At 51.0% G+C, this 27,558-nt stretch overlaps 1 protein-coding gene across 4 annotated transcripts; it reads left to right on the forward strand.

Annotated features, from left to right (window-relative positions):
* The first annotated feature begins 11,194 nt into the window (after nucleotides 1-11,194).
* Nucleotides 11,195-27,317, forward strand: PAFAH2 (platelet activating factor acetylhydrolase 2). 4 transcript variants are annotated; one of them, XR_010594541.1, is made up of 11 exons: nucleotides 11,195-11,332; nucleotides 13,720-13,833; nucleotides 15,390-15,534; nucleotides 16,337-16,433; nucleotides 18,054-18,122; nucleotides 18,408-18,549; nucleotides 21,484-21,597; nucleotides 23,686-23,777; nucleotides 23,922-24,092; nucleotides 25,141-25,315; nucleotides 26,286-27,127. XR_010594541.1 is itself a non-coding variant. In XM_005302046.5 (11 exons), exons 1-11 carry the CDS (start codon nucleotides 11,273-11,275, stop codon nucleotides 26,378-26,380), a joined length of 1,248 nt encoding a protein of 415 aa, XP_005302103.3. In that variant the 5' UTR covers nucleotides 11,198-11,272; the 3' UTR covers nucleotides 26,381-27,127. The 4 variants fall into 4 exon arrangements, 2 of the variants coding, with proteins under 2 accessions (XP_005302103.3, XP_005302104.2); XM_005302046.5 differs by having other exon boundaries at nucleotides 11,198-11,332; nucleotides 25,167-25,315; XM_005302047.5 differs by lacking the exon at nucleotides 11,195-11,332 and adding an exon at nucleotides 11,725-11,862 and having other exon boundaries at nucleotides 25,167-25,315.
* Nucleotides 27,318-27,558: the final 241 nt, after the last annotated feature.

The raw sequence follows: 27,558 nt of genomic DNA on the forward strand, positions 1-27,558 counted from the left end.
GATCAATTTCATTGCCCTTGTGCTTGGAAACCAACCGGGGACAACACAAAATCCCCTCCCCGGGCCATGGAATAAATATGTAAAAAACTGCAGAGGCCGATTTAATCAAGAGCAGCCAGAAGAGAAGCCGCCCTGGGACCGGCTGATTAGAGAGGGGAGTCATTCTGGGCAAAAGTGAGATGAGGCCTTGAACAAATCTGCAACATTTTCAATCATTTCTCCTCTCCTGTGCACTAAACTCATTTTATCCTGCCAGCTTTATGGTGCTGAGAATGATCTATAGCGACACCACATTACTTTGGTGTGTACCAGCCACATAAATACTTGCTGCGAAGGAGGGGATGGGTGGGGGGGGGGAATCAGCAGCTGGGGAAAGAGAAGAAAGCTGGGAATGTTACAAAACTGCAGAGGCCAGCACCCCAGCAACCTGCTGTTCCCTTCCCCAGCCCTAACGCTCTGCACCCCAGCACTGTGCCATGCACCCCCAGCTCTCTGCACCCCTCAGCACTCTGCTCCACGCACTCGTTCTTTGCTCCCACCCTTAAACTCTCCCTTCCCCATTGTCTCCACACCCTGAGATTTCCATCCCCCTGCTCTCTCCCCCAGTTTTCTGCTTCCCCTCTGACCCTCCCCAGAGCTTTCACACACTCTCTATCCCCACCCTTCCTGCTCTCTATTCCCCCGCCCCAGCTCTGTACTTGCTGCCTGTCTCCTCCACTTATCCTCCTTCTATCCCCACATTGTAACTGCAACCTTCTCCCTAGTTCCTACGGCCTGCCTGGCCCACTCACCCCTGCCTTGCAACACCCGGGCAGAGGAGAGGGAGCGCCGTCTGGTGCTTAGAGCTCACAGCTGGGAATCCAGACACCTGGGTTCTGTTCTTAGCTCTGCTTCTGGTTCCCTGGTTGACCTTAGGCAAGTTGCTTCCCCAATCTGTGCCTCGGTTTCTCCACCTGTGAACTAGGGATGATAGCACTGTCCTGCCTTACTGAGGCCATGTGTGGCTTCATTAATAACTGGCTCGTGTACTTGCTGTTTTGGGACAGATCTGTTCTTCACTCTCCCCTGCCCCATAGCTGGGGCCACCCAGATCCTCCTCAGGGACAACTTACAAGGGTACAGAGCTGATGCCTTGTGCTCCGTTGGAAGGCTTAGCCTGTTTCAGAAACTATCAGAGACTGTGGCGAGAAGCAGCCGTCTTCAAAATAATTTGGCCCGGCCCAGCAGAGCCCAGCAGACAGAGCCCTGTTCTTAGCCCCATGCGGGAGATGTATAAACAAAGGTGCGACCTGGAGAGGCGCCCTGGGGAGTGGTGAATTTGGAGGGGGGGGCAGATTCTTGAATGCATGAATGCGGCCGCCTGTTTACAAAGTGACTCCCAAACACACACGCCTGTGTGCACAACGCTGAGCTTGTGTCTGCGTTCTGGGCTTGTTATCAGAGCAGGAAGGTCGTATGAAAGACTCTGCTTTTGCATTCATAAACACGGGCTTTTCCATCCTAGCCAAGGATGGGGGGCTGCCCTGGGGTCAGGGCCAGCTCCAGGCACCAGCCAACCAAGCTCATGCTTGGGGCGGCACCTGGTAAGGGGCGGCCAATCTTGGGGTGGTGGGGGGGCAGCGCGGCGCTCGGCGGGGGTGTTCGGCAGCGCAGCGCTCCACAGGGAGGGGTTCAGCAGCGTTCCGCGCGGGGGGTGTTCAGCAGTGTGGCGCTCCGCGGGGTTTCAGCGGCGTTCCGCGCGAAGGGCTTCAGCAGTGCGGCGCTCCGCAAGAGGGGGGGTGTTCGGCGGCGTGGCGCTCGACGGCAGATCAGCAGCTCGGTGGGGGTGTTCGATGGCGCTCAGTGGGGGTTCATCAGCTCGGCGGGGGGTGTTCGGCAGTGCGGCGGGGGCTGTTTGGGGGCGCTCGGCGGGCGGGGTTCGGCAGCGCAGCACTCAGTGAGGGGGGTTCGGCAGGGCGGGGCGGCGCTTGAGGGGGGTGTTACGGTGGGGCGGCACTTTTTTTGCAGCTTGGGGCGGCAAAAACGTTAGAGCCGGCCCTGCCTGGGGTGCCCAGAGTGTGTTCTAATCCCAGCCCCGAAATCACTTCCTCTCGCCATGCCTCGGTTTCTCCATCTGCCAAACAAGGGAAGACAAAACTTCTCTTTCCTTGGGGGGGTCTTGTGAGGCTTCAGGAATTAATGATGAGAGAAGCCCTTTGAAGCTAGGTGTGCTGAAAGGTGTCCTAATTAAAGCTTCTCCCTAAGCACAGACACATTCTTCTGGGATGGCTAGAAAGTTGGTTTTACTTAGATCATTTAAACATTTGTTGTATACACACAATGCAGAAGTGGGTGCACACACACCGGCGTGCGCAAATGTACAGACACATTCACGCACCATCCTGACAAATTGAAAACCAAAGGCTTTGAGCCTCTTGTCACGTACACTTGCGTGCCACCCCCCTGAAGTCAGTACAATTACATAGGCAGAAATCCAGAGGAGATGGGGCACAATCAGGCCCTATCCATTGCTACTGCATCAACTGGCCCCCACAACACCGACCACTCCCCAACATTACCGGCCCCAGAGGAAGAGCTGGGTGAAACTGACAAGTTACGGTGCTGCTCAGAGCCCATTCCCAGCAGCTGGTAAAGATCACAATGTGTGTCATCCTCCAGGCACCCCACCCTGCCCTGAACACACACACATGATCATGCCAACCCAAACCCACGCACAAATGCCTCTTGCACCTCCCCCTGCACGTGAGCTAAAGAGGGAGAGAATTGCAGAGCTGAGGGGTGTCCACCAAGAAAGCCCTGGGGACAGAGAGCAAACGCATCTGCGCCAATGCTTCCCAGGTCACTGAGCTGAGCGTGAACCACGGGGATGCAGTCATTCTGACACGATGAGAAATGGGGCTTTGGGGGTGTCCCATCCTCTCCCATCCCCAGCAGGAAAAAGGAGGGACAAGGGCAGGCTTAGGGGCCCAGTGACTCAGGGTCCCCTGTAAGTGACAATGGTGCGGTGACAGACCCTCCCAGGCCACTCCCAACCCGCCCTTCTCTAGCTGTATGTTTCTGGTTCCCTCCCCGCAATTTCTGCCTGAGCCCCACAATCCTTTGCGCTTCCCAGCTGCAAAGAATTCTGGGAGACTCTAGGCAGCTGCTGCACGTGGCGCAGAAACAGAGATGGCTTTTGGGAGGCAGAATGACACAGTTGGAGGTTGCTGAGCTGGGGGGGGTGTCGGGGGGAGATTGAAAGGAAACCGAGAGGGAAAGGTTGGCGTGCCAGACGCTGTCATCCCATCAGACACCCATGCTCAGCCCCGGCCAAAGGCCTGGAGGTGTACGTAGCTGGCACCGTGAGCCACTCTAGAGCTGCCAGGGTAAGGGAGGCCTGGACTCGCTGCCCGCGTACAAGCCAGTCACGTGTTCTGGGCAGGTTTCTCTAAACATCACGCTAGGAGCTGTGTGTGCTTTGCAGGTTTGGGCTGGCTTCTCCCCTCGTGAGTCCCATGCCCTGTCCTGCCCTGGCGCCTCCCCAGACTTTCAGCTGGCAGCATACCAGCGGTACAGGAATCTGAGGGGAGAGTCACCCTCCACCCTGCCCACGCCTTAGCCTGAAACTCCACCTGAGCGGGAGCAGGTTCAGTCAGAATAAGGCCCTTAGGGTCTGGCTCCCTAGACTGGCAGGCACTGGGTCCCGAGCCCTCTAAGCCTGCAGGGACTGAGCCTGCTTCGTATTCACAAGACCTGTGAGCAGGCCCTGGATGGTTCAGGACATTGGTAATAATGGGCTATGGAGATCTGTCACCTGTCAGTCAATTTCAATCCGGCCTGGGCTGGCGACGACTGATTGTTGTCATCTCTGATGGCCTGAAGTGAGCTGGTGGACCTCGGGCCTGGAGCCAGGGTCAGGTGACCCCATCGCCCCCTTAGTCTTACTCGCTCTCTACTGGCAGCCTCAGCAGAGAAGCTGCATAAACCTTGGTACCTCAACTCCCTTTCACCCCTAGATCTGCTAGCCCGGGGTCAGGCCTGAGGCACATTGCCTGAGCACTGTCAGGGGAGACCCCATGGTGAGCATTCAGACCATATGGGGATGGGCACCAGTATAAAACCTCAAGAAACGATTTATTCTCATTTGTATTCTGCTAGCACCTCCGAACCCCTGTCCTGAACCGGGAATCTGTGGCGCTGGGGGTTGTAGAGGCGCAGAACAAAGAGATGGCCCCTGCCCCAAAGAGCCGACAATCTAAGGACAAGATGAGAAACACCGGGTGGCTACGGACAGAGAGACGGGGGAGCACCAGGAAACAATGAGACAATACTGGTCGGGGGGGGGGTCTGGACTGAGACCCAGTCAGTCAGTTCACCTAGGCCGCTACACAACTTATCAGGCACCGAGGGGCTAGGATTCCGGACCTACACGGCTCCACAGCCCATGTCCAGTGGTTATAGGTTACCCCAGAGACCAGTGACACTGGCCCTTAAGCAGCTAGAGAAACACGTTGTCATCTCTTGGGAGACCCAGAGTCATGCCATCCCCATGCTCACTGCATCACCATCCTCAGGCTCTGACGTGAGCACAGTCTGATGTGGCTACAATAGCCCTGTTCCCTCTCTCTGGATTCTGGGGGCCTGGTTCTCAGCCATGCTGCACCCTCCCAGCCCCACACAGAGGATGTAGGACTGCAAGAACATCAGCCTTACTCCCACCCCCGGCAGAGGGGGCAGACAGGGGGCATGTCCGGAGCACACTGCACCACAGCCAGGGACTATGTGAAGCAGAACATAAGTTAGAGTAGCCTTGAAGCTAACTTCCAGCAGGGGCCGGGCAGACCCCTGTCTGAGCCCAGAGCACGGGGGGCCAGATCCTCAGATGATCTAAATCAGCATTGCTCTAGTGAAATCAGTGGCGCTCCAGCCACACAGCTGAGGAAATGGTCCGGGGTGTGCAAAGGGGGCTTAAAGCCACCTTAACTCGCTGCCCATGTCCCAAGTGCAGAAACAGGGGATCTGAGAATCAGGCTGTTGGGTTCTATTCCTGGCTCCACTACTCATGCAACCCGGACCAAATCGTCCCGTGCCTCAGTTTCCCCACCTGTAAAACAGGACCAGTGCTGCTCCTAATGTGCTTTGAGAAGAGTCTCAGATGAAAGGCAACACTGTATCTAAGCACAACACATTACTATTGATGTTGTAGGCTGCTGCCCATGACCCCATTGCCAACCTCCGGGATCAAAGACCCCCGTGGTTCTTCCCGGAAGAGACAAAACCTAGACAAAGTGGAGGTTGAACAGTTAATCACGCTAAGGGACTCCGTAACTGTTTTCACCACTGTGGCAATTTATTCTCAGCCTCCTAGTGTGAACATCCCAAAGGGAGGCTGCCTGTAATTAACAGCCTGTTTTCCAAAGCAAGGGCACTGTGATTTATTTTTCATAAACTGGTCTCCCGAGAGCCAAGCAGCTCTCATTAGTAAACATCCATTTCAGTCTGCCCTTTATGTACATGTTCCCGTACAACGATTCATCCTGGAACCCTGTCTGCTCCAGGAAAAACAGCAGACACGTCTGTATGGAGCTGGAACCCCTCCTGAGCTGGAGGTCTAGAGTAGGGGGCTGCGTGGGAGACAGGAATCCTGCATTCTCTTCCCACCACGGGGAGAGAGGTTCAGAGTTTAGTACAGGGACTAACAGCCAACACTCCTGGGTTCTAGACTCTCTTCTGGGCAGGAGTGTGATCTAGTAGTTAGAGCAGGGGAGGACTTGGAGAAGGAACCCCCAGTCCTGCCACTGACTGGCTGTACAATCTGGACTCAACCTCCCTCTGCACCTCGGTTCCCCCTATGTTTATAATAATACTTGTGTACATCAGAGTGGGTTAACAAGGAAAGATTAAAGCCAGCAAGCTACATATGTCTGGTTAGGTTGTCAGTGGCTCTCAAGTTTTCCAGGCTACTGCACCTCTTTCAGGAGTCTGATTTGTCTTTTGTACCCCCAAGTTTCACCTTACTTAAAAACTACTTGCTTACAAAATCAGATGTAAAAATATAAGAGTGTCACAGACACACTGTTGCTAACTTTCTCATTTTTTACCATATAATTATAAAATCAATCAATTGGACTATAATCTTGTGCAGAATCTGAATCTGTCACGTGGGCCAAATCAATACAGCAAGCAGGCTGGATCCAGGGATGTGGCATCCCTCGTCTACATGCATCTGAAGGGATTCATCACCGGGGGAGGGAGAGGCATTATGGAGCGTGGCACAGAGAGGTATTCGTAGGGGTAAGTGATTCAAGTGAAGAAAGGGAACATTTAAGATGAATATTAGTTAGCTGTGTGACCAACTCCCAAGGGAAGGGGTGGGAGCCCCATCACTCGAGTCATTTAAAACCAGACTGGACAGAGCCCTGGAGAGCAGACTGTGGCGAACAATCCTGAATTGGCCAGAAGGACCTAACAGGTCTTCTCCATCTCTAATCTCTGTGACCCTGCTCCTGCGATGTGCTGAAAACCCTGAACTCCCGTTGAACCCACAGCCGGGGCAGGTGCTGCTTTCTAGTGGGCGTGTTTACAAGACTAGTTCTGGGGACCCATGGGGAGGAGGGGGGAAGAATCCAGCTCAGTGTGTGCAAAATGATTTGAGATCCTGGCATGAAATGCACTGCAGAGCACAGTGAATGATTCAATATTAGTTATTATTTTATGATTAGAATCCGTGTTACTTAGGGGGACCAGACAGCAAGTGTGAAAAATCGGGACGGGGGTGGGGGGTAATAGGCGCCTATATAAGACAAAGCCCTAAATATTGGGACTGACCCACTCCCTATAGAATCGGGACATCTGGTCACTCTAGTGTTACTAACCCTTTCCAAACCTTGCCCTGCTCTCATGAGCCCGGCCTGCAGGGACCCCCTGTGCCAGGGACACAGTTCAGTTTCCATGACCCATTCACGTTTTGGCTTCTTTGCTGGGTCTACTAACAAGAGAGTTAATAGTGATTGTTTGTTTGTTTTAATGAGGGCACCTGCCCATCAGGAAGTAGACTGAGACCAATCAGTTAATTCCAACATAGCCATCAGATGGTAGCTACATTCATCAACCACTACCATAATAGTCCTAGTTCCACCTCTTTCTATGTCTAGCATGTCTCTCTCTTCATTTGCTTTGGCTACCAGACCCCGTACAGGTTCATCGAATCAGCCCCTGCAATACAACCTCCCACTCAGACCACCATTCACCGCAGGGCCAGAGGGGCTTATGCAATACCTGAGTCACATGGCAAATACCCAGCGCACGGATCTGATCCTCACTCTGCTGTCTCTGGCAGAGTTTACACAAATGGTGAAGTAGAAATGACACCATAAAAGCCAAGGAAGGAAAAGACCGAGTAGGTTCAGCCCCCCTGGTACCTCAGCAGGATTGTGCTACGGTATGGGTTCCTTGTGGGGGTGTGACACCCAGGCAGGGCTGTGAACACGCACCATCAACTCCCTGCCCTTCCCACGTTACTAAATCGGGAGGTGGTCTCAGCAAGATCCCAGTAGATGGGTGTGGGGTCCCAGGAGGGGATCCCACAAAGTGTGTTCTCTCCAGAGCTGTTTTAAATGTACCACGCAAAGGGAGATGAATCTGCAGTCTAGGGCCTCCCATTGCCAGGAGGTATTTCCAGGTAATCAGCCTAAATTTCTTCCTCTTAATTTCAGCCTCTTACTCACGGCAGAACATTTCCCCTTCAGTTTCTGGTTGCTCAGTTTCATCCCATTACTCCTAGTCACACCCCCATGTACCACCCCGAACAATCCCCCTCCTACCTTGGCGTCTACACCCTTCCCATTCTTTCAGACTCCCCCACTCCCTGATGGGCATTTCTGTGCACCAGTTACTATGGTCATTGCTATGGTTGTTAATGATTTGCATTAGGAACCCCAGCCAAGGATCAGGGACCGCAGAGAGCTCACAAATCTACATGTCAGTTAGAATGCAACAGATGGATGAACCAGACAAACGGGGTGGGGGTGGGGGAGATGAGAGGCCAAGATAACAATAAAACAAACAGTTTTGCAGAAATGCAGAAGACACAGCTCGCTGCTTGCCTAACCAGTCCAGACGGGAGTGATTTGTAGATAGCACAGCACACGTAGGTTTTAAGAAGGGATTTAAGAGAGGATAAGGTGGCAGCTTTACATGTGTATAATTCTTTAAATCAAGATTGGATGTCTTTCTAAAAAACATGATTCAACTCAGCTACAAGATACGGGCATGGTGCAGGACTTATGCGGTGAAGTTTGATGACCCCTGTTATGCAAGAGATCAGACAGGATGATCATAGTGGTCCTTTCTGGCCTTAAAAAGCTATGAATAATAATGCTGTGCTATTATTGTAATAACGGTTGTGTGTGGTTGCGTTTTCTGTACCTTTTCTTTTTAAAAGGCCAGATTCACAAACAGTTAGGCTTAAAACTTGACAAGTTTGAAATGTCCTTTCAAAGTGACTGTACTAAACTCTTTGGGGCGATCTCTAACATCATGGGGCACAATCACTGACTGAGCCCATAAGTAAAATACATACTAAATAATCAGAATAATGATGTTCAATGAAGGTTGCTACCAAGAACTAACCTACGCTCTGCACTATACAACTCTGCCTTGGTCTGTGTTCATGCTGTTTATTGTGGCACAATTCAAGCTGCAAAATGAAATGTATTAATTAGCTGGAAAGAGCAGCTCTCCAGTTCAGGCTAAGCTGCCATCAGTGGCCATGATTTTAATTAAGTCCAAAATGTAATTATCTTGACTAGTTTTGCCATCTTTCACATGATGACTCTATTATGTGCTCTGGTTAACAGTGAGCTAAGCATTTTCTGCACACACACACACAAATGAATCCAACAGAGGCTGCCAAATGAGAAAATGGATCCCAGATGCACAGAATGAGTTCGCTGGCGTTTTGCACAGCTCCTCACCGCTAGAAGCTGAAAACCTGGGCTGGTTTTCAACGAGCATTTTCCTTTATTTGTGTCTTCCACTCCCTCTGGGTTTGGCCACATTCAGGCTGTTAAAATAGAGGGATGTGGGCTCGAATATTATCTCAGATCATAAAAATCAGAGATGGAAATGAAGGGATTAGGTCATCACCCCCAAAACGCCCAAGCTCGTCAAAATCTGGAGCCAAAGATGGATTCTGTGGCTTGAGCCCCTTTCTGCTGGTCCCTCAAATGAACAGTTTCTCAGTAAAGACAAAAATGCTAAGCAGAGTAAACATATATAAACCTTCCCTGTCAGTCACTGGGTCTCCCGAACCAGCCAAGGGGCCAGAAAATTCCAGCTGTACACTCAATCTCAGTGACACCAATGCAATAAATCTGGGCATACAGGCATTCCAATCCCCTTGCTGTCTGTAGTTATGGGGAGAGCCCTTTCAGACAAGGAGCCCGATCTGGGATTCACCCACCTGCCAAGTAGAACTACAGGATCAAGCTCAGTTTGGCCAAGTCTATAGTAACTTGATAAGAGCCCAGGCTGTGGAGGAAGGCAGCAAAAGCAGGTAGAGTTGAGAGGGCGCTCAGAAAGGGGGAGCAGCGGATTCACAATTTTGGGACCACGGAGATAATTTGTATTTAGGAACATGAAGTAGGAAGAGGAGAAGGTTGGGGTGTGGGTGGGGGAGTTCTCCCTTATATATACAAACAACGTAACTGTTCTTGCAATTGTGCCCCAGAATGAACCATGCAAAAGGCTGATGCTAAAAGTTCTGACCCCTTTATTCAGCCCTCAGCTAGAACTATGATTATGATCATTTCTATAGCACCATAGAAGTCCTGTGAACTTTACACACAGGCAAAGTCCAGGCACTGAGGAGCTTATGATCTGCTTAAGGCAGACACAGTGAGAGATCAGGTAGTCATAATGGTCAGTGATGGACAGGGACTTGAAAAGAGATTTCAAGGAGGATGCAAGAGGAAGGGCAGTTGGTGCATGAAAAGCATGTTCCAAGCCTGGGGGGGAAGCCCCAAGTACCCTAGAGTTTAGGGGGAAATTCCTCGACAGGTTTTTATTAGTACACACAGCTCATTGTGGGCCACATCTTTTAAAGGCGCTGCTAACCAGGCCATATTTGGAAACATGTCTGCCCACCCGTACCTTCAGTGTCTCAATGCACAGGACCATTTGGTAACAGCACATGTAAATAGAGACTCAAACTCAGCTAACCAATTCACACACCCTTTGCCCATCCCAAAGGCCTTTGCACGTATTACAGGTCCAGCTAGGAGGCACTTTGAGAACATGGCCCTTAGTGCCTGCACTAGGCTTGTGCCCTCCTAACTAATGTCATGGCACCTAGAAACCCTGGCAGCCGAGATCCACAAGTGAAAAGCAGACAGGCATCTTAGTATCATTGTTATTCACTAGCCCAGACTCTGGCATGCGAAGAGCTCTGGGAGTAAAAGAGGAGAGGAAGAGGGGGAAAATACACAAATAGCTGGCAATTCTGGGTGTGGTAGCCTTGATAGGGAGCAAGGCTCCATGCATCCCATTCTGACAGTTTTAGGACAGCAGATAAATATGGCCTGTAGCAATGAATTCTGGGAGTCACAGTCCTGAGGGCTCTGTGCCATAGAGAACTCTGGGGTTTGTAGTCCTGTGGGTTGAGTGAGGACTAGTTCCCTGGAGCTAAGACCTATAATATTCCTGGGCAGTGAGATGCCATACCCCCCTCCAATACCCAGGAGTCCTATTTCCCAGCCTTCTGCTCTAACCCATTCACTCACTGCCCCTGCCCCCGGAGAGATTCCAGGAGGATTAATATGAGAAGTAGTTAAAAGAGAGAGACTCCCTGGAGTAGAGAGTTCTGGGAGTTGTAGTGCTGGGTGGGAGCACCGTCCAGGCCGCGGGGAGCTCTGGGAGTTGTAGTGCTGGGGGAGGTGGGAGCACCGTCCAGGCCGCGGGGAACTCTGGGAGTTGTAGTGCTGGGGGAGGTGGGAGCACAGTCCAGGCCGCGGGGAGCTCTGGGAGTTGTAGTGCTGGGGGAGGTGGGAGCACAGTCCAGGCCGCGGGGAGCTCTGGGAGTTGTAGTGCTGGGGGAGGTGGGAGCACAGTCCAGGCCGCGGGGAGCTCTGGGAGTTGTAGTGCTGGGGGAGGTGGGAGCACAGTCCAGGCCGCGGGGAGCTCTGGGAGTTGTAGTGCTGGGGGAGGTGGGAGCACAGTCCAGGCCGCGGGGAGCTCTGGGAGTTGTAGTGCTGAGCTTGGGGACCATTCGCACTAGGCGTGGCAATAACACTACATGTCCCAGGATGCACCGGGCGGCGCAGCCGCGTCTTTCCGTGGGGTGGCGGGAGCCCAGGTAGGTGCCGGCGCTGTAGTTCCGGCCTGGGTGGCCCTGGCCGGGCCCCCCCCCCGCGCTCCGAACCGTCCCTCTCAGGCCGGACGCGCCCCCTGCTGGTTCCGCTGAGCTCCCGGGGGCGGCGCCAGCTCCCTCCCCCCGCCTGTGGGGGCCGGTTGTCGGGGGGGGCGCTGTGGGGGGAAGAGAGGGAGCCGGGCAGGGGTCTGGCTGGAGGGTGACACAGGTGGGGGGGGGCGTGAAGAGGGGCAGCCAGGGGGAGCCAGGGGGGCAGGGCACACGAGACTGGGGGGTGGGACAGAGTGAGGAAGCGGGGCCCGGGGGTGGCGTGGGGGGCTGCCTGTGGCCGTGCTGGGGTTCCGATTCCAGCTGTCTGGGTGGTCTTGGGCAAGTCACTGTCCCGCCGGGTGCCTCAGTTTCCCCACCTGTCACATTGGGATAATATTTCCCTGCCTTGTAGGTTGGTGTCGGCCTTGGCATAGAAAGATCCTGGCATAGAAAGTCTTATATAAGAGCCAAGTGTTATCACTCAGGTATTGCTCTTGTGAAGTTCCCAGAATCAGAAAACCTCACTCATGTCACTCAATTTAAAAGAAAAAAGCAAGCCTGCTTTGTCACCCTTTGCCTCCTGTTCTAGTCCTGGATCAGCTCTGGCTAGGGTGACCAGATGCTAAGTGGAAAATATCGGGACTGCCGCAGGGGGGTTGCCTTTTTAATTGTTACACTCACCCGTCCGGGTCTTCGGCGGCAATTCGGCAGAGGGTCTTTCAGGCACTGATGGTCTTCGGTGGCATTTCGGTGGCGGGTAATAAACCTTCCCGCCAAAGACAGAAGCACCCGCCGCCGAAATGCCGCCGAAGACCGTCAGCGACTGAAGGACCCTCCGCCGAATTGCTGCCGAAGACCTGGATGGGTGAGTGTAAAAAAAAAACAAAAAAAAACGCCCGAAACAAAATATCGGAACAAATGGCGTCCCAACCGTACTTCGGTCGGGACGCGGGACAAACTCCTCAAAATCGGGACAGTCCCGATTTTATCGGGACGTCTGGTCACCCTAGCTCTGGCAGTCTGAGTCACAGAACCCCATTGTCCCTAGCATGTTACAGATGTCCAGATGGTGTGAGATTAATCTCTAAAAGGCATGGGAGAGGTGACTGCCACAATAAACAATAGCCAGGGCAGGACGTTGGTTGGTGTAAAATGTTCTGTAAAAGCAGCAGAGAGTCCTGTGGCACCTTATAGACTAACAGACGTATTGGAGCACGAGCTTTCGTGGGTGAATACCCACTTCGTCGGATGCATGTTCGTATTCACCCACGAAAGCTCATGCTCCAATACGTCTGTTAGTCTATAAGGTGCCACAGGACTCTTGCTGCTTTTACAGATCCAAACTAACACGGCTCCCCCTCTGATAGCATTCTGTAAGTTCGCTTTCAAGATGCAGCTAAGCTAATACTCCAACAAAAAGCACTTTCACAAGAGCTGCTGCCCTGCGGAGCCACCAGAATGCACAAGCTGTGCTTGGCTGAGTGAAGAGGGATCAGCGCAGAGCGGGGCTTTGCCTGGCCCTGGATGCAGGTCAAATCCTGCTGTAATGTTAGCCATTGTTACAAGCAGCCTTGAAGACAGTGCAGCAGTCTTCTGCTAAGGAAAGTGGTGAAAACCCCTTTGCTTGGAGACTGGACAAAGTGCTAGAAAATACACTATAGTGCACCGCTCTGTGGGAGTTAGCACCATGGCCCAGACCCTGAAAGGAGCCTGGCTGCCATGGAAATCAATAAGAGTTAAGCTCCTAAACACTTTTGAGGACTTGAGCACTAGTCCTCTTTGTGAATCCTGCTTAGTGTCTATGTACATCTTTAGGGGCCTTTCAGAATCTGGCTCTTTAGATACTACAGTGATGGATAGGAGTCTTTTCCATCTCTAATCTCTGTGGCGCTAGGATTAAATAATAATACTTTGCACTTGCATTTCCTTTCATTGGAGGAGCTCAAAGCACTTTCCAGAGGGGAAGCATGGAGAAAAATGATTTAACTGCCGTCACACTGAGTCAGTGACTAAAACCCAGAGTCTTGGCTCCCAGTGCCCTGCTGGAACAATTAGTTCATTTTGCCTCTGCTGCCCATAATAATTCTGGGAGTCAAAAGGCCAGCTTCCTTGCACAGCCCTGGTCACGCTGGGTTCTTGATAAAATCTTGTTCACTCTTCTGCTCTTGCTGCCTCAGATCGCCAGCCAATGTCATGCAGCTCTCAAAGTCCAGTAGGTTAGGATTTGGTTGAGGATTTTGCTCAACAGGAAACAGATGAAGGAAGTGAGATTAACTGGCTCTGTTTCACCAGCCATTAGGTAAAACAGCTCTAACACTGCAACCTCCTCTCTCCCTTTCTAGGTGCTGTCTCCAGCTCAGGAAGGCATGGGGGGAGCACAGTCCCTCAGGCTGCCCCATGGGAAAGGACCTCACCAAGTGGGCTGCACGGATGTGATGGTGGGCCCCAACCGGAAGGTACAGTAATGAGCACTGCTAGCTGCTCGGGGTTTTGCTTCTCATTATTTGTGCTAGCGTGAAACAGGATCAGCAGGTAGGAGGGCAATGGTGTTTCAAGCTATTTGATTATTTGTTTTGCTGGAACTGATCTTGCAGCAAGCCCTGTAAATGCAGCCTGTGGGGTACTTGAGATTGCCTGCTGTGTGACTCAGGGTCACTCTGAAGACTGGCTGGGGGGAGGCATGTGAGCAAGAAGATTACAGCTGCACATTTCCTGCTGACTCGACTGGATTCTTGGTCTCTCCTTAAACTGAATTCTGTCTCTGGACACTTGAACAAAGGAATATAAGACTGGAAGGGATCTCCTGGGTCATTGAGTCTCGTCTCCTGCTATAGAAGCCAATCCTGTCATATCATCCCCTTCGTAAACTGACCAAGCTGCATCTTAAAACTAGTTAGGTTGACAGTGCACATGTCTTCAGTTATTGTTTACTAAACATGGCCCTGTGCTTGGTGCTGTACAAGGTGTGGAAGTAAAGAGTGTCCCTGCCTCAGTCTGAGTTCTTGTATGCATTGAGAATTTGCCCCAGTTCCAGCAGTCGCTGTGCAAACCCCAAGCACAGAGAAGGAAAGCCAGAATTTGCACCAGCTAACCCCGGCTTGAACATAGGGCAAGATGAGGGTGAGCTCAGCTGCTGCAAATCAGGGCCCCCATGTGCTCAGTGCTGTACAGCAACATTACAGCATAGTCTCTTCCCTTACAGCTTATTGTGTAATTTTCAGATCAGATATGCAAGTTAGTTTAACCAACAGAGGGAGGAAGAACAAAGGTAAAATTGAGAAGATTGCCTGGCGCCACAGTCCAGCGATGGCACAATTTGAGTCAGATTCAGCTGAACGTTAAGGATTTTTATATATAACAAAACTCCTCTGCCTTTGCTGATAATACAAGTCCGGTGGAGTTGAGGAAGGGCAATGCAATATAACCCGATTGAATACCCGTGGATTTGTGAGCACTTAGAGAAATCAGCTGTCTTACCGCCAGCTTCTCAACCTTGTCTCTAGTAGTCTGACTGCCTCACTATAACAACATGGAATAGGATGGATTTGAATCATGTGGGTTGCCCTGATGACCTGACGGGGAGGTTGTTCCATGCATAAGGCGCAGTCCCGGAGAAGGATGTGAACCACTGGCTGCAGTAACGTAGGCGGAAGATGATCAGGGCACACAGAGAGGGGTGGGTTGGCTGGTCTGTGGGGTCCTAGAACCCAGAACGGTCAATGGAGAGGAGTGGATCCGGCCTTCGGGGAGCTGTGTGAATCAAACTTACTGACAGCGTTGCCAAGATATAGCCAAAGAGCCGAGTGCTGAGATAGTCACATGCTAGATGAGGATTACCTGGTTTGACCTCTGTATTGAGGGTGTGAAGGGTGGATGCCGGAGGTCAGAGCAGATGATCACAATGGCCCCTTCTGGTTTTATAATCCGTGACATTCTCTGTTCAGATCTAGGTGGGATGGGGTGTTTCACACATGTGATATTTGTGCCGCAATCCTTCCTTCCTTTTTTTTAGGGGCTTTTCTTCCGGTTGTTTTACCCCTGCCTTCCCCAGGAGGGGGCAGAGCAGCCCCTCTGGATCCCGCGCCGTGAGTACTGCGATGGGCTGGCCGACTACATCAACCTGAAGTGGTGCACCCCGCTGCTCAATGTGACTTTTGGTGAGAGGACTGATGGCTTCAGATAGCTCTCGGCCCCCGGGGGGCTGCCCCAGACTCTCTTTGCCTCCTGGGAGCATGCCCGGAGGCCGTTAGAACAGCATGCTATTAGTGCGGTCATAGGAAAATGGTCCCTGCTGCCACCTTAGCTCCAGAGTCAGACGAAGCTGTTGTTCTATGTTCTAAGCTAATAAGGCAGCATGATTACAGGTTAGCCACAAAAAGGGAGAGGACTGGATAATATAACACCATAGGGGAGGGCTTAGAGACCCCAGCCTCAGGTTTGATCCTGGGACACCTGGGATCAAATCCCATCGGGGTTTCTGCAGCAGGCAAAATGCAGCCTGTGCAACTTGCAGCGTGTGCAGGACTTTCCAATGAGACGTCCAAAGGCAAGAGCCACGTGGACAGTAGAGCCCCTGGCACTTTCCATTAGTGTGGACGTTTGCTGTGGCATCCAACATTGCCCTCCCCTGTCAATTCTGGGTTATGTACTGCTTGGCTGCTGTCCTGTTCCTCGGAGGCGGGGCATTTCAGCAGGGTGACAAAGCGCTTTGGGATGGAGGGTGCCGTAGAAATGTTCTGTGGGTACAGAGGGGTTGGGAAGATGCTCACTCCTCTCCCAGTCGATCTCCTGTTGTTCCCTGGGTACAGAAGGTGACATGAGGCTGGACGGGGGGTCAGGATTCTGAAGAACCCCAGAACAAACGAGAGTGCGGGGGCTCCCCCGCAACTGCAGGAGTCAGAGCTGTAACGCTATGACAACTTGGCTCACTCCACTCACATCTGTCGCTTCTTCCTGCAGGGTCCTACAGAGTTCCAGTGAGCTGGAACGGGCCTTTTAAGGCATGTGGCAGCAGGTACCCATTGATCATATTCTCCCATGGCCTGGGAGCCTTTCGGTAAGAGTCTCGGCCTCACTTCCCACGGTCCTGGGTGAAAGAGGAGAGGGATCTCCGGCGTATTCACTGTGTGAGGCTGCCTCTCCTATAATGCTAATAGAACTTTCGACTGGGCTGCAGTGTCATCAGGGGGCTGGTTGAAATGCACGCAAGCCAACAGACTGAGGTTAGGACTTCTCAGTCATTTCTGCCAAGGGATTGGCTACAAAGTGTCGTGCTCCCAGGCTGAGACTCGCCCAGATCCCGCCCCCCAGCAAGTCTCTTGTCATGGTTTTAGTAAGTGACTGGAATGCTGGTGAAAGATGCCAGGCTGCCAGCGCTGGAGACTGGAGTTCTGTGCACAGAGGAGGGGCAGAGCAAGCTGCCTCCATGTTGCTGGGCCAATGGGCCAGATCCTCAGCTGGTGTAAATCAGCATTTGCAGTGGAGCTCTGCCCGTTTACATCAGCGGAGAATCTGGCCCGAAGTATCTTACCTCTGCTTTAGAGGGACCATTTGTAGGGCAAAGAGCAGAGCTTAGTTTTTATGGCCAATTCCATCTTCAGTATCTGTCCTGGGACAGCCAACAGTGGGATTCAGTTGGTGCCAGTTGTGATGATGGCTTTTGCGGCGTGGACACACCTCCCACCAGGAGCTAGCCGGAGGCCCACACCAGTTTGTTTCACACTAGACGGCCAGCAGATGACCCTCAACCCTCCTCCCTCCCCAACAGCAAATCCTTATAAAAGCCAAGGACCAGGATATACAATGGTATCGTCAGCAAAAACTCTGCTCTTGTAGGATGAGACCCTGTGATCCCCGGCTGTCAGAGCCCCTGACGTCTGCTGTAAATCCATGTTTAATACCGTGCCAATAGCTTAGTACCTTACTCTAGACATATAATGTCATCCCTAGTTACTGCATATTTAAACATGGATGGTTGGGGCAGCAGAATCCTATTAGATCATCTCACACCTCTTGCTGGGCAGTGGAAACTGGTTCCCTACTGTGTATTTCCTAGTGCTTTGTCCAATCTAGTTTTAAATGATTCAAGCAATGGGGCTTCCACCACTTCCCTTAAGAGACTATTTCACAGTCTAATAGATCTGGCTAGGCAAACATTCAGCCGCTGCACAAGCAGTGTTTCTGCATCTGGCTTTATTAGTAGTAATAACATGTGGCATTTTTCATCTTCAGAGCACTTTACAAACGTTACCCCCTCCTCACAAAGCCCCTGGGTGGTATTCTCCCCGGTTTACAGATGGGGAAATCAAGTCACGAGCCTCTCTGTGCCTCCATTATCAGAAGTGCTGAGCGCCTGCAGCTCCCCCCGGGATCAACGGAAGCTGCGTGTGCACAGCACCTTTTGAAAACGGGGTGATTGTGGCTTTGCCAAGTCCCAGAGATGAAGTCAGTGTCAGAGCCGGGATTAGAACCCAGGAGTCCCTCGCTCCCATGGCTAGGCTCAGATTGTGACTCACTCTCTCTTCAACAGGGAGACTTGCAGCAAAACGTGGGTAGGAGCAGAGCAAGTCCGGGAGGTGCTGAGTGCCTTGGGTTTCTGCTGAGTCTAGTGGGGGTGGAGGGTGCTCAGAGGTTCAAGCCCTCATTCTGCTTTCCCTTTGCATCCTCGTGTTTTCAGAACCGTCTACTCGGCTGTCTGTGCGGAAATGGCCTCCCGTGGCTTTCTGGTGATGGCGTTGGAGCACAGGTGAGTGGCGACCCCCTTTGGAACAGCATGATGCAGTCTGTTTCCTGGTGGTCACCCACCCTCTCCCCTAGTATATTTTGTTTTCTGGTTGATCATTAATTCAGCAGACTTGTGATATGAATTCTCCTCCTAGGACTCAGGAGCAGTCTCTGATCTTCTCTTTGAAATGGGGGTATTCAGAAGCTGAATCGAATGCGAAATATTTCCTTTCCCTTGCATGCCTCGTGTTTCCGATGAGTGGCAGCTGCTCAGTGATTTGACTTGACTGTCCTGTTATTCCCGCAGAGACCATTCTGCCTGTGCAACTTACTTTTGCAAGGCAGAGGCTGGGGGGTCCGATTCCCTGGAGCCTACGCTGCAGGAGGAATGGATCCCGTTTCGAAGGATCCAAGAAGGGCGGAAGGAATTTCATTTTCGAAACCCACAGGTAATGACTGGAAGGCAGGGAAAGGCTGTTTTTAGGATGGAGGCAACCGAACCAATTTGGGGAGGGGCAAAATCCATCACACCTGAATTCCGGGCCAGTTTAAGGCGTACGCCCAATGGGCATGTGCCAAGGCCTCAGTTGCCAGTGTCACATGGTAATGCCAGAATCTCTCTTTTCATTTAAAAAAAGAAGTGCAGTCACGGTTGCAAAGAAAAGCTTGAAAATGCTAAGTCAGAGCAATGGAGGCAGTGAAGTCTGCTGACAGTCTCCAGCTGAGGGAGGAGAACTGTGTTTTATGAACATTTTCGGTGTTCCCATCACTTTGGAAGAGAACCAGAGAGGAAGTTGCCTGGCCTTTTACCCACCACTAGAGCAAACCACACCGGTTGCTCCAGGGTGGGAGGAGCCTGCCACAGCACAGGGCAGTATGGGGGAAGGGCTCTATGGGGGTCTGCCCAGGGTTTTGGATAACCTCACTCTTCTGGCTTTGCCCAGACCTTTCTCCATTTCTGGAACTGAACCTAAAGTTGAACCTGTTTTGTAGATTCTGAACCGTTCGGTTATCTCATTTGCCTTTCACCCTCTTACAGGCCTCTTTGTGTCTGAGTTCAGGGCAAGGCAGAAAGCACCCCGGTTGGTTTTGCTGTATTTCAGGCCTCACTGGAAACAGAAAATTCCCTGAATCCTCTTGAGCCCCAGTTCTTGTTTCCAGCTCAGTTCTGCAGCCGAGAGAGGCTGAGCTAAGCTTCAGATGAGCCTCCAAACTTCCAGGTGCTTATCAGCACTCTGATTTCGATCTGTTTATGAGGTTTCTCCCATTGCTGTTTTGGACAGGGCATAAAAAATCCAATTGCCTGCTCACCCCAGCCAAGTAGGAAAGTCCCCTGGTAAGTGAGGGGCCTAAACGCTCAGTTTCTGCTGAGTTTAAAAGGACAGTGGCAACTTGAAATGTAGCCTGTTTTAAAAAAACTGGATTAATTGTGGTTTCCGGTGCTGCCCCTGAGACCCCCTGCGAGTTTTTGTGGTTTTAAAATCATGTTTTTCTGTCCTTTGTCACTGTAGAAAAATCCACACAAACAGGAGCAGCAGGCTGACTATACATAGGAAACTATGAGCTGTGATGTCCAATGTCCAGAATAAACAAACTGGGGGGAAAACAACTTGCAGTAGGTCTCTCCCTGCCCCCCCAATCTCAGTTATAGAAATCTTTGGTTTTACTTGTAACAGCAAGTTTTTAACTAAGCTTAGACAGATGTTTGTTTTATTTTGTTTTAAAGTTGATGGTCGCCCTTTAAATGTGCGCGTTAAATAAATTCTTTGCCCTTCTGCAAGTGGAGAACACCTTCCACATGTGACCCCAATGCAGGGCTTTCTTCCTGAGTCTGCAGACAGACCACTCCAGTGCTGCTGGAGCTCAAATAGTGGCAGAGTGAAATTGACAGACTCTAGTCAGTTTTGTTGCTGTTACAACCCTTAGGGTTTCCCTGAAATGCTCAAAAAACAGGTCAGTTTTACTCGGCTGCAGCAGCAGAGACAGGCATTGAATTTATTCACTCTGGAGGAAGACCCAGATATGGAGGGTGGTGTAGTGTTATGGAGATACGCCCACTCACACGGTTTGAGGTAGCCAGGATGCTGGGGAAGGGAAAGAAGAATAGATCAATCTTCTCCAACCTACTTCTCTCTTCCAACAGCCTGAAGGAGGCTGGGTATCAAGAGAGCATCAAATACCTACTAGCAGAGGCTGATATAATACCGGCCAATTGGGAAGAGACTTTGCACAATCCATGTATTTTTGGTGGCATGCTGGGATCTATGGCAATGTGATCCACTAGATCTTCACTGTGACCCAGTGTGTTAAAACCTCATCAGATTATTTAAGAATATCTTTTGCAGCTATTACAAAAAATGGAGTCCTTGAGCAGAGTCCAGGGACAGCACCTCAGTAGGAATCCCAGCGATCATCTTCCCAGCAGCTGGGGGGCCTGGGGGTGGGGAAACCGGGTTTCTCATTAGGTGTTTGGACCTCTTTGGGGAAAGTCTCTCTCCATCTTTCATTTTGGCCTCTGGCTGGTAGGTTCGGCCATGGTGGATCCACTGAGCAAAACACATTATCTGTCCTCTGAGTACCCTCCTTACTTATTGGTATAGTGGAAATGTTTTGCTTATCTTCAACAGTTTGTGGTATTAAATTAACTGGATTTTAAGAAGCTTTTCCAATACATTTATAGCAATTTCCCTTGGGAAACTCTTGCAGTGTCTGTATTTTCCTCTGTCTCCACATTCGCTGTGATCCAAGAAAGGCAGTGTGGTTTAAAGCCGGAGACTGGAGTTGGGACTCCTGGATTCTGTTTCTGCCGCTAACTCACCGAGCGGCCTTGGGCAAGTCTCTGAGGGCCTGATTTTATGCTCAGTTAAAGCAGTACAAATTAGGAGTAACCCTATTGAGCTCAGTGGAGTTACACAGAGGTAAAAGTGGTGTAAGTCTTTTTCCGTATGTGCACGCAAGGGGTATGATACGTACTGACCTCACGTGGTGTAATGAGACTTATTAATCTTTGCAAATCACTGTGATGTGCTTAGACAAAGGGCGTTTTGGGAGAGCACATTATTATGCTATATTATCATCATTCCTGTGTTGATGCTTGATCAGCCTGGAGGAAAGAAGGGGTTGAATTAACCAGGGACACTTTTGTTACAGAAGAACAGGAGGACTTGTGGCACCTTAGAGACTAACAAATTTATTAGAGCATAAGCTTTCGTGGACTACAGCCCACTTCTTCGGATGTATATGCATCCGAAGAAGTGGGCTGTAGTCCACCAAAGCTTATGCTCTAATAAATTTGTTAGTCTCTAAGGTGCCACAAGTCCTCCTGTTCTTCTTTTTGCGGATACAGACTAACACGGCTGCTACTCTGAAACCTTTTGTTACAGGTTCATCAAAGAGCAAACGAGTGCGTGCGAGGGCTCAGGCTGGTGCAGGACATCAGCAGCGGCAAAGCTGTCACCAATGTCTTGCACAAAGGATTTGATCTGTCTGCACTGAAGGTATTTCCAGCCAACTCTTCAGTTGCAGCGGAGAGACATTTTTGTGCAGGGCAGATTATGAAGGGATTCACTGGAACCCGTGCAGGGTGGCCTTCAGAGCTGGCCAGTTATTTTAACCTGATCTCCTACCAGCAATAGCAGCTGCCTCTCCTCCACCCGACACCTTCCTTTCATTGCCCCTGCAGGTGTTGTTACTGGCAGGAACAGGCCTGGTTCTGTGAAATTTGCAGATTGCCCTCCTGGAATTGGAGGCGTGGGGGCAGAACTTGCAGAACCAGAATCCTTTAAGCCCCTGATTCATTTTCCTTTTTGTCCTGTCCCACCACTCCACCCCCTCATTTCCTTTTTATCTCCTCTGTCATCTCTGCTCTCTTATTTTTTCTCCACGCCCTTCCTCCCTTTTCTCTTTGTTCCCTTTAACTGCACCTCTTCCATCTCCTCCCCATTTTTTCTTCTTCCTTTCTTCTCACTATCCTCTTCTTTCTTTCCCCCCTCTTTATATTTTGTTTAAATCTATTTTAGGAGACTCTGATCCCCCCCGAGCCCAATAGTGCTGCCCTTGGACTGGCAAGAGAAGGTATTCTTTAGTGATCAAGTACTTCTCTTCCCCTCAGCCTCCCATTCCAGGGCCTCGCACAGAGCCTCTTAGGCCTGGTCTACACTGGGGGGGTGGGAGGGGGTGTCGATGTAAGATATGCAACTTCAGCTACGGGAATACCGTAGCTGAAGTCGACGTATCTTATTCTGACTTACCTCCCGTCCTCATGGCATGGGATCAACAGCCGCGGCTCCCCCGTTGACTCCGCTACCGCCACTTGCCCTGGTGGAGTTCCAGAGTCGACGGGGAGCGCATTCGGGGATCGATATATCGCGTCTTAACGAGACGCGATATATCGATCCCCGATAAATCGATCGCTACCCGCCGTATCGGTGGGTAGTCTGGACGTACCCTTATAAATACTAACTGCATCTGCTGCCTGGGGACTTGCACTGTGGTGCCCCTTGTTGCAGAATTGTGTATCAGCACATTCATTCTACAGGCTGGTCTGTGCTGAAAACATACATCAGCGTAGCTATGTCTCTCCGGGGTTTGAAAAGTCCACACCCTGGAGAGACGTAGCTCTGCCAGGCTAACCCCCAGTGTAGACAATGCTGGATTGAACTAGCTACCTTCTCTCGGGAGAGTGGAGTCTCTACACCCATGATGCTGTGGCATTTTAAGCATAGACACACTCTAAGGCCCAGTCTACACGGAAAAGTTAGGTTGTCGCAGCTTCGTCGCTCAGGTCGATAGACGAATTCTCCCTCCCATCAACCTAGCTACTGCCCCATGGGGAAGTGGATTACCTGCGCTGATGGGAGAACCCCTCCTGTTGGCATAGGTATTGTCTACAACCGCAACTGCAGCATTTCAAGCATAGACAGGCCCTTCGTGTTCTTTTATTTTCCACCCATCGTCTCTGCGGTGCTGTCTGAATACGGCCACTGCTGTGATCAGAGTACCAGTTCCTGCTGCACTGCACTGATCCTCTGCGCCATGCATCACAAGTGTCACCCAACGCTGCAGGAGAGATCCGTGTGTTTTCAGGACACAATGGAGCTAGGTTACTACTGTGTCCCCAGCCTCCTTAGGACAAAGAATGTGGCTAAGATCAGTGGCTTGTAGCAAGGGTGGCTGAGCTGATCAGCCTGTTGCTCAAATAGGGAAGGTGTTGGTTCAGAACGTAACAGGAACTCGCTGATAAATAAGGCTTCCAAATCAGAGAAGCACCATGGTCTAGAACGAGCACGGCACTGGGAGCTGAGAACTGGGTTCTGTTACTAGCAGTGCCATAGACTTACTGTGTAACCTTAGGGAAATCACTTACCCACTCCGTGCCTCAGTTTCCTCATCTGTAAAATGGGAATAATGCATCCTGCCTCCGAGAGATGTGGAACTTCATGGGTCACCCCTAAGATGCCCTTACTCCCTCTAACAGCAGTCTCTGTAGCAAGCTGGCTTTTCCTGAGGTCACTACTTCCCCAGCAGGAGCTTTGTGCAGTGAGGTTTGGGGACTGGCTTCTTTACGGTTTTCCTCCTCGTTGCAGGAGAGTGTGGATTTGTCTAAAGTCGCTGTAATGGGCCACTCTTTCGGAGGAGCAACCGCAATTCTAGCCCTTTCTAAAGAGGACCGTTTTAGGTGAGTATCGGACAGATGCTGCTTTTAAACAAACAGGAAAACGTGCAGCAAGGAGCTGGGGATGCATTTATAGAAACAGGCCAGCTGGGAATAGAAGGCTTTAGATAGCAGCAGAGTTACCTGTTGTCTTCTGTCCTGCTGCAGATGCGCTGTGGCTCTCGATGCCTGGATGTTCCCTTTGAAGAATGATCTCTACCACAAGGTGACCAAGCCGGTGCTTTTTATCAACACGGAGAAATTCCAGACTGCAGAAAGTGTCGCCAAAATGAAGAGACTCAACTCCAGAAACAGGCAGACCAAGATCATAACCCTCCTGTAAGTCCGCACTCTGGGTCTGGACAGGGTGGGGCGGCGGTAGAGCAATGTTCTGGGAGCTAGGAGTGCTCATCCTGGCTCTGCTATTGACCTGCTGGGTGACCTTGGGCAGGTCACAGCCCCGCTCTGTGCCTCAGTTTTCCCATCTTTAAAATGGGGGTAGTGCTATTTATCATCCCTTGTAAAGTGATTTGACGTTTTCAGATAAAAGTGCTGTATACGAGCCAAGGGTTACTATTATACCAGCACGCGAACAATCCCATAACACTGCTCACTCTGTGTTAAGCTTTATTGTCCCACTAGTGTGCAGCAACCTTTGTCTGCATCCGCTTTGGACTTCTTGTCCTCACCTTCAGAGCCATGCTCCTGCTGACAGCTCCACTCATGTTTCCTTCGCCTCTGTGTCCTCACTCTGACTCTCCCTTCTCCCACGTTCAGCTCTCTGCCTTTTGCTACTCCCTTTTCTCTTGCCCCAAGAAACCTTCCTACAAATTCCTCCTCAACCTCCAACACCAGCACCTTCCCCATACTGATCTCCCCTCCGACAGGACCTCTTCCTCCTTTGGCTTTCCTTTAATGTACAGGTTGTTTGTCTCAGTTAGACGGGCAGCTCTTCAGGCATGGATCTTGTCTTGTGTGCTTACAGAGAGTTGTGTGCATTTATATGGCCTATGGATGTATGAGTCAGGGCGGGCAGTGGATTGTGTTACTTAGGCCTTGTCTACGCTGGGGCTGAAGTCCTGTTCCCATTCAAGTCAATGGCAAAGCGCCCGTGGGACCCGGATTTATCCTAGGTGGTTTTGAGAGATCTCCCAGCAGTGACTGCACTGGAGATTAGTGACCATAGTGAAGACAGAGCTCACATGGCCACTGGCATTTTTGCCACCAGGCTGTCTAGCTGTATTGTGAGCAGGGTCATATGATTCCTGATGCACCATCTGTGTGTCCACCAGTGGGAGATTCCCAAACCCAGTGTAGACCCAACCCAGGGCTGTAAAGCTAGCAAGACCCAGTTGTTGATGAGAGCATTTCATCCCTGTCTCCAAAGGACTCGTTTGCTTCTCCCTTCTCCAGGGGATCTGTCCATCTGAGTCAGACTGACTTCACTTTTCTGGCTGGGAATCTCCTGAACAGACTGTTCCAGACCAGAGGCACCCTGGACCCATACGCAGGCTTGGACATCACCAACAGGGCAGCGCTTGCTTTCCTGCAGAAACATCTGAGTACGGCACTAGGCAGAAAAATGTTTTCCGTTGGGATGGTGCAGCGGGGCCCTCTGTCCACCCAGACGTCTGGCTGAGGCTCTCGCCTCCTTGGCCAGGAGGGGCTGATAGTCTGGAGGAGGCGATGCTTGCAGAAGGATTTCTTTCCCACTTGGGTGGTGACCACGCTAGCCAATGTGTGGGCGTGGTGTTCCGGGGAGAGCCTCCTTCCTGCCCTATACACAGAACTGGCCAAGATTCTCAAGAGTCTAGAGGGGGTGTAGTGACCTGTCTTGTGCTGTGTTACGCGGGGCCTTCTTCAATGGTTAGTGTCAGATTTAAAGGCAAAACCATGAGTTTTGTGAAGGTGCTGTGAAAACTTTAGCTACGCCGTCTGGTCGAATGGACTTGGCATGGGGCTGGAAGCAAAGCACTGCTGGCTCTGCCAGCTGCTCACTTTGTGAATGGGGGCAAATCAATTCACCACCATTCGTGCCTCAGTTTCCCCATGTACAGATGGCGATAATGATACTGCCTAACCTCACGGGGGTGTCTGCAAAGCCCCACTGCCTAGGCCACACCAAACACGTTGCCAGCTGAGGGACTCCCCTCTGGAAGAATCCTGCTGTGTGGCAATCCACAAGAATGCCAGATGACGGGTAGGGGGAAGAGGGTGGGGGTACATTAAAAATCAAACACCACCCCCACACCTGCAGAGTCTATTTGCTGTGTTATGACAGTGCCCTGTAAAATGGGCTTAGCACAGGTCCCTCAGCTTCCTCTGACAAGGCAAAGCCAAGTGCATTTGGCTAGGTTAGCCTCCTGGCCTATGGGAAGAGCTACACACATATACTAATGCTCATCAGCTCCTGTCATTGTCTAGCACAGCTAATGGGGCCAGGGGGCTCTTTCTCGTAATGCATGTGGCTGAGCCTTGCCAGCAGTTAGTAATCATGGAGTAATCCTTTCGTCATCTCTCTTCCCCAATTAGGGCTGGAGGAAGATTTTGATCAGTGGAATAATCTCCTGGAAGGCATTGGTGACTCGGTGATTCCAGAGGCGCCTCTCTGCATCTCCAGCCTTTAGAGACACTGTCTGCTGGTCCATTCACATGGATGTTAGGCATCCTCCATACCAGGAAGATAGTAGCTTCACCTTAAATCAGCAATTCCAATAACTCTGCAAAAGGCACGTGTAAATCATGCAGCTGCTGATGGAATCCAGAGACATGGAGCCCTCGCTGGTCCAGAATTCATGCTGGAACCGGAAGACTAGAGGCCCTGACTGGTCGAGGGTTGGCCATGGAACCCAGAGACTGGGCCCTCCTCTGGTCTAGAACTCACCATCGAGAACAGACTGGGGCGCCTGGCTGCTCTAGAACTGATTTTGGAACCTAGAAAACTGATGCCTTATTGGACAGAAGCAGATGTGGGGTGTGGCTTAGCAGCCCCCTTTTGACAGGTCCCAAACCTTTCTTTCTGCCCCTTCAAATCCCTCCTCTAAATACATTTCTTCCCGAAAGTCTTTCACATATGAGACCTGCCTTGGTCCCCTCTGACTCCTACCAACACCCCATGCACTTTGTGTGGCTGCACTTTGTTGTCTGCACCTGAACTACATTGCACTAGTTTCAGACAATGAAAGGAAAATCTCTCTCCTTGTGTTAAACTCTCAGAAGCCCCTCCTGTGAATTACCTGAGGTACTAATGCTGCTGTAGTAATTATGTCAGTCAAAATGGTATCATCTGTAAAATGGTGCATAGATTAGAAACTGTATTTTCTTCTCTCTTAAGTGTGCATTAAATGAAGATGGAGAATATTGTTCATAACACGTATCTAAGCTTTCTCTTTTGTTTTTTATCATAGGAGAGGCAATATTGTCCAATGGATAGGGCACTGGACTGGTACTGAGACCTGGGTTCTGTTCCTGGCATGGCTACTGGTTGGCTGAATGGCCTTGGGCAAGTCACTTCACTTCTCTGGACCTCAATTTCCCCTTCTATAAAAATGGGAATAATATTAATTGATTGTAAAATGCTTTGAGATCTATGGATGAAACACACCATAGAAGAGCCAGCTTCCAATAACCTTCCATACAAGGAGAATTGATCATAGAGCCCAGAGAGTGGCCTTGTCATTGGTGGGGTACCCAGTCTTTTAGCTCAGTTGTACCCCATCAATAGACCATTCTCCAGTTCTATCAGCCAAGGTCCCTTTCTCTGATTCAGGAGTGGTTTCTTAGCTGCCCTAGAGTGTGGGCTGCT

The sequence above is a fragment of the Chrysemys picta genome, chromosome 23 (assembly GCF_011386835.1).
Source record: "Chrysemys picta bellii isolate R12L10 chromosome 23, ASM1138683v2, whole genome shotgun sequence".
In the NCBI taxonomy this organism is placed as follows: Eukaryota; Metazoa; Chordata; order Testudines; family Emydidae; genus Chrysemys; species Chrysemys picta.

Coding starts and splice junctions, on each gene's coding strand:
- PAFAH2 (XM_005302046.5), top strand. CDS start 11,273: ATGTCCCAGGATGCACCGGGCGGCGCAGCCGCGTCTTTCCGTGGGGTG. Junction 18,550..21,483: donor TTCATTTTCGAAACCCACAG/GTAATGACTGGA, acceptor CTTTTGTTACAG/GTTCATCAAAGAGCAAACGA. Junction 25,316..26,285: donor TTTCCTGCAGAAACATCTGA/GTACGGCACTAG, acceptor TTCCCCAATTAG/GGCTGGAGGAAGATTTTGAT.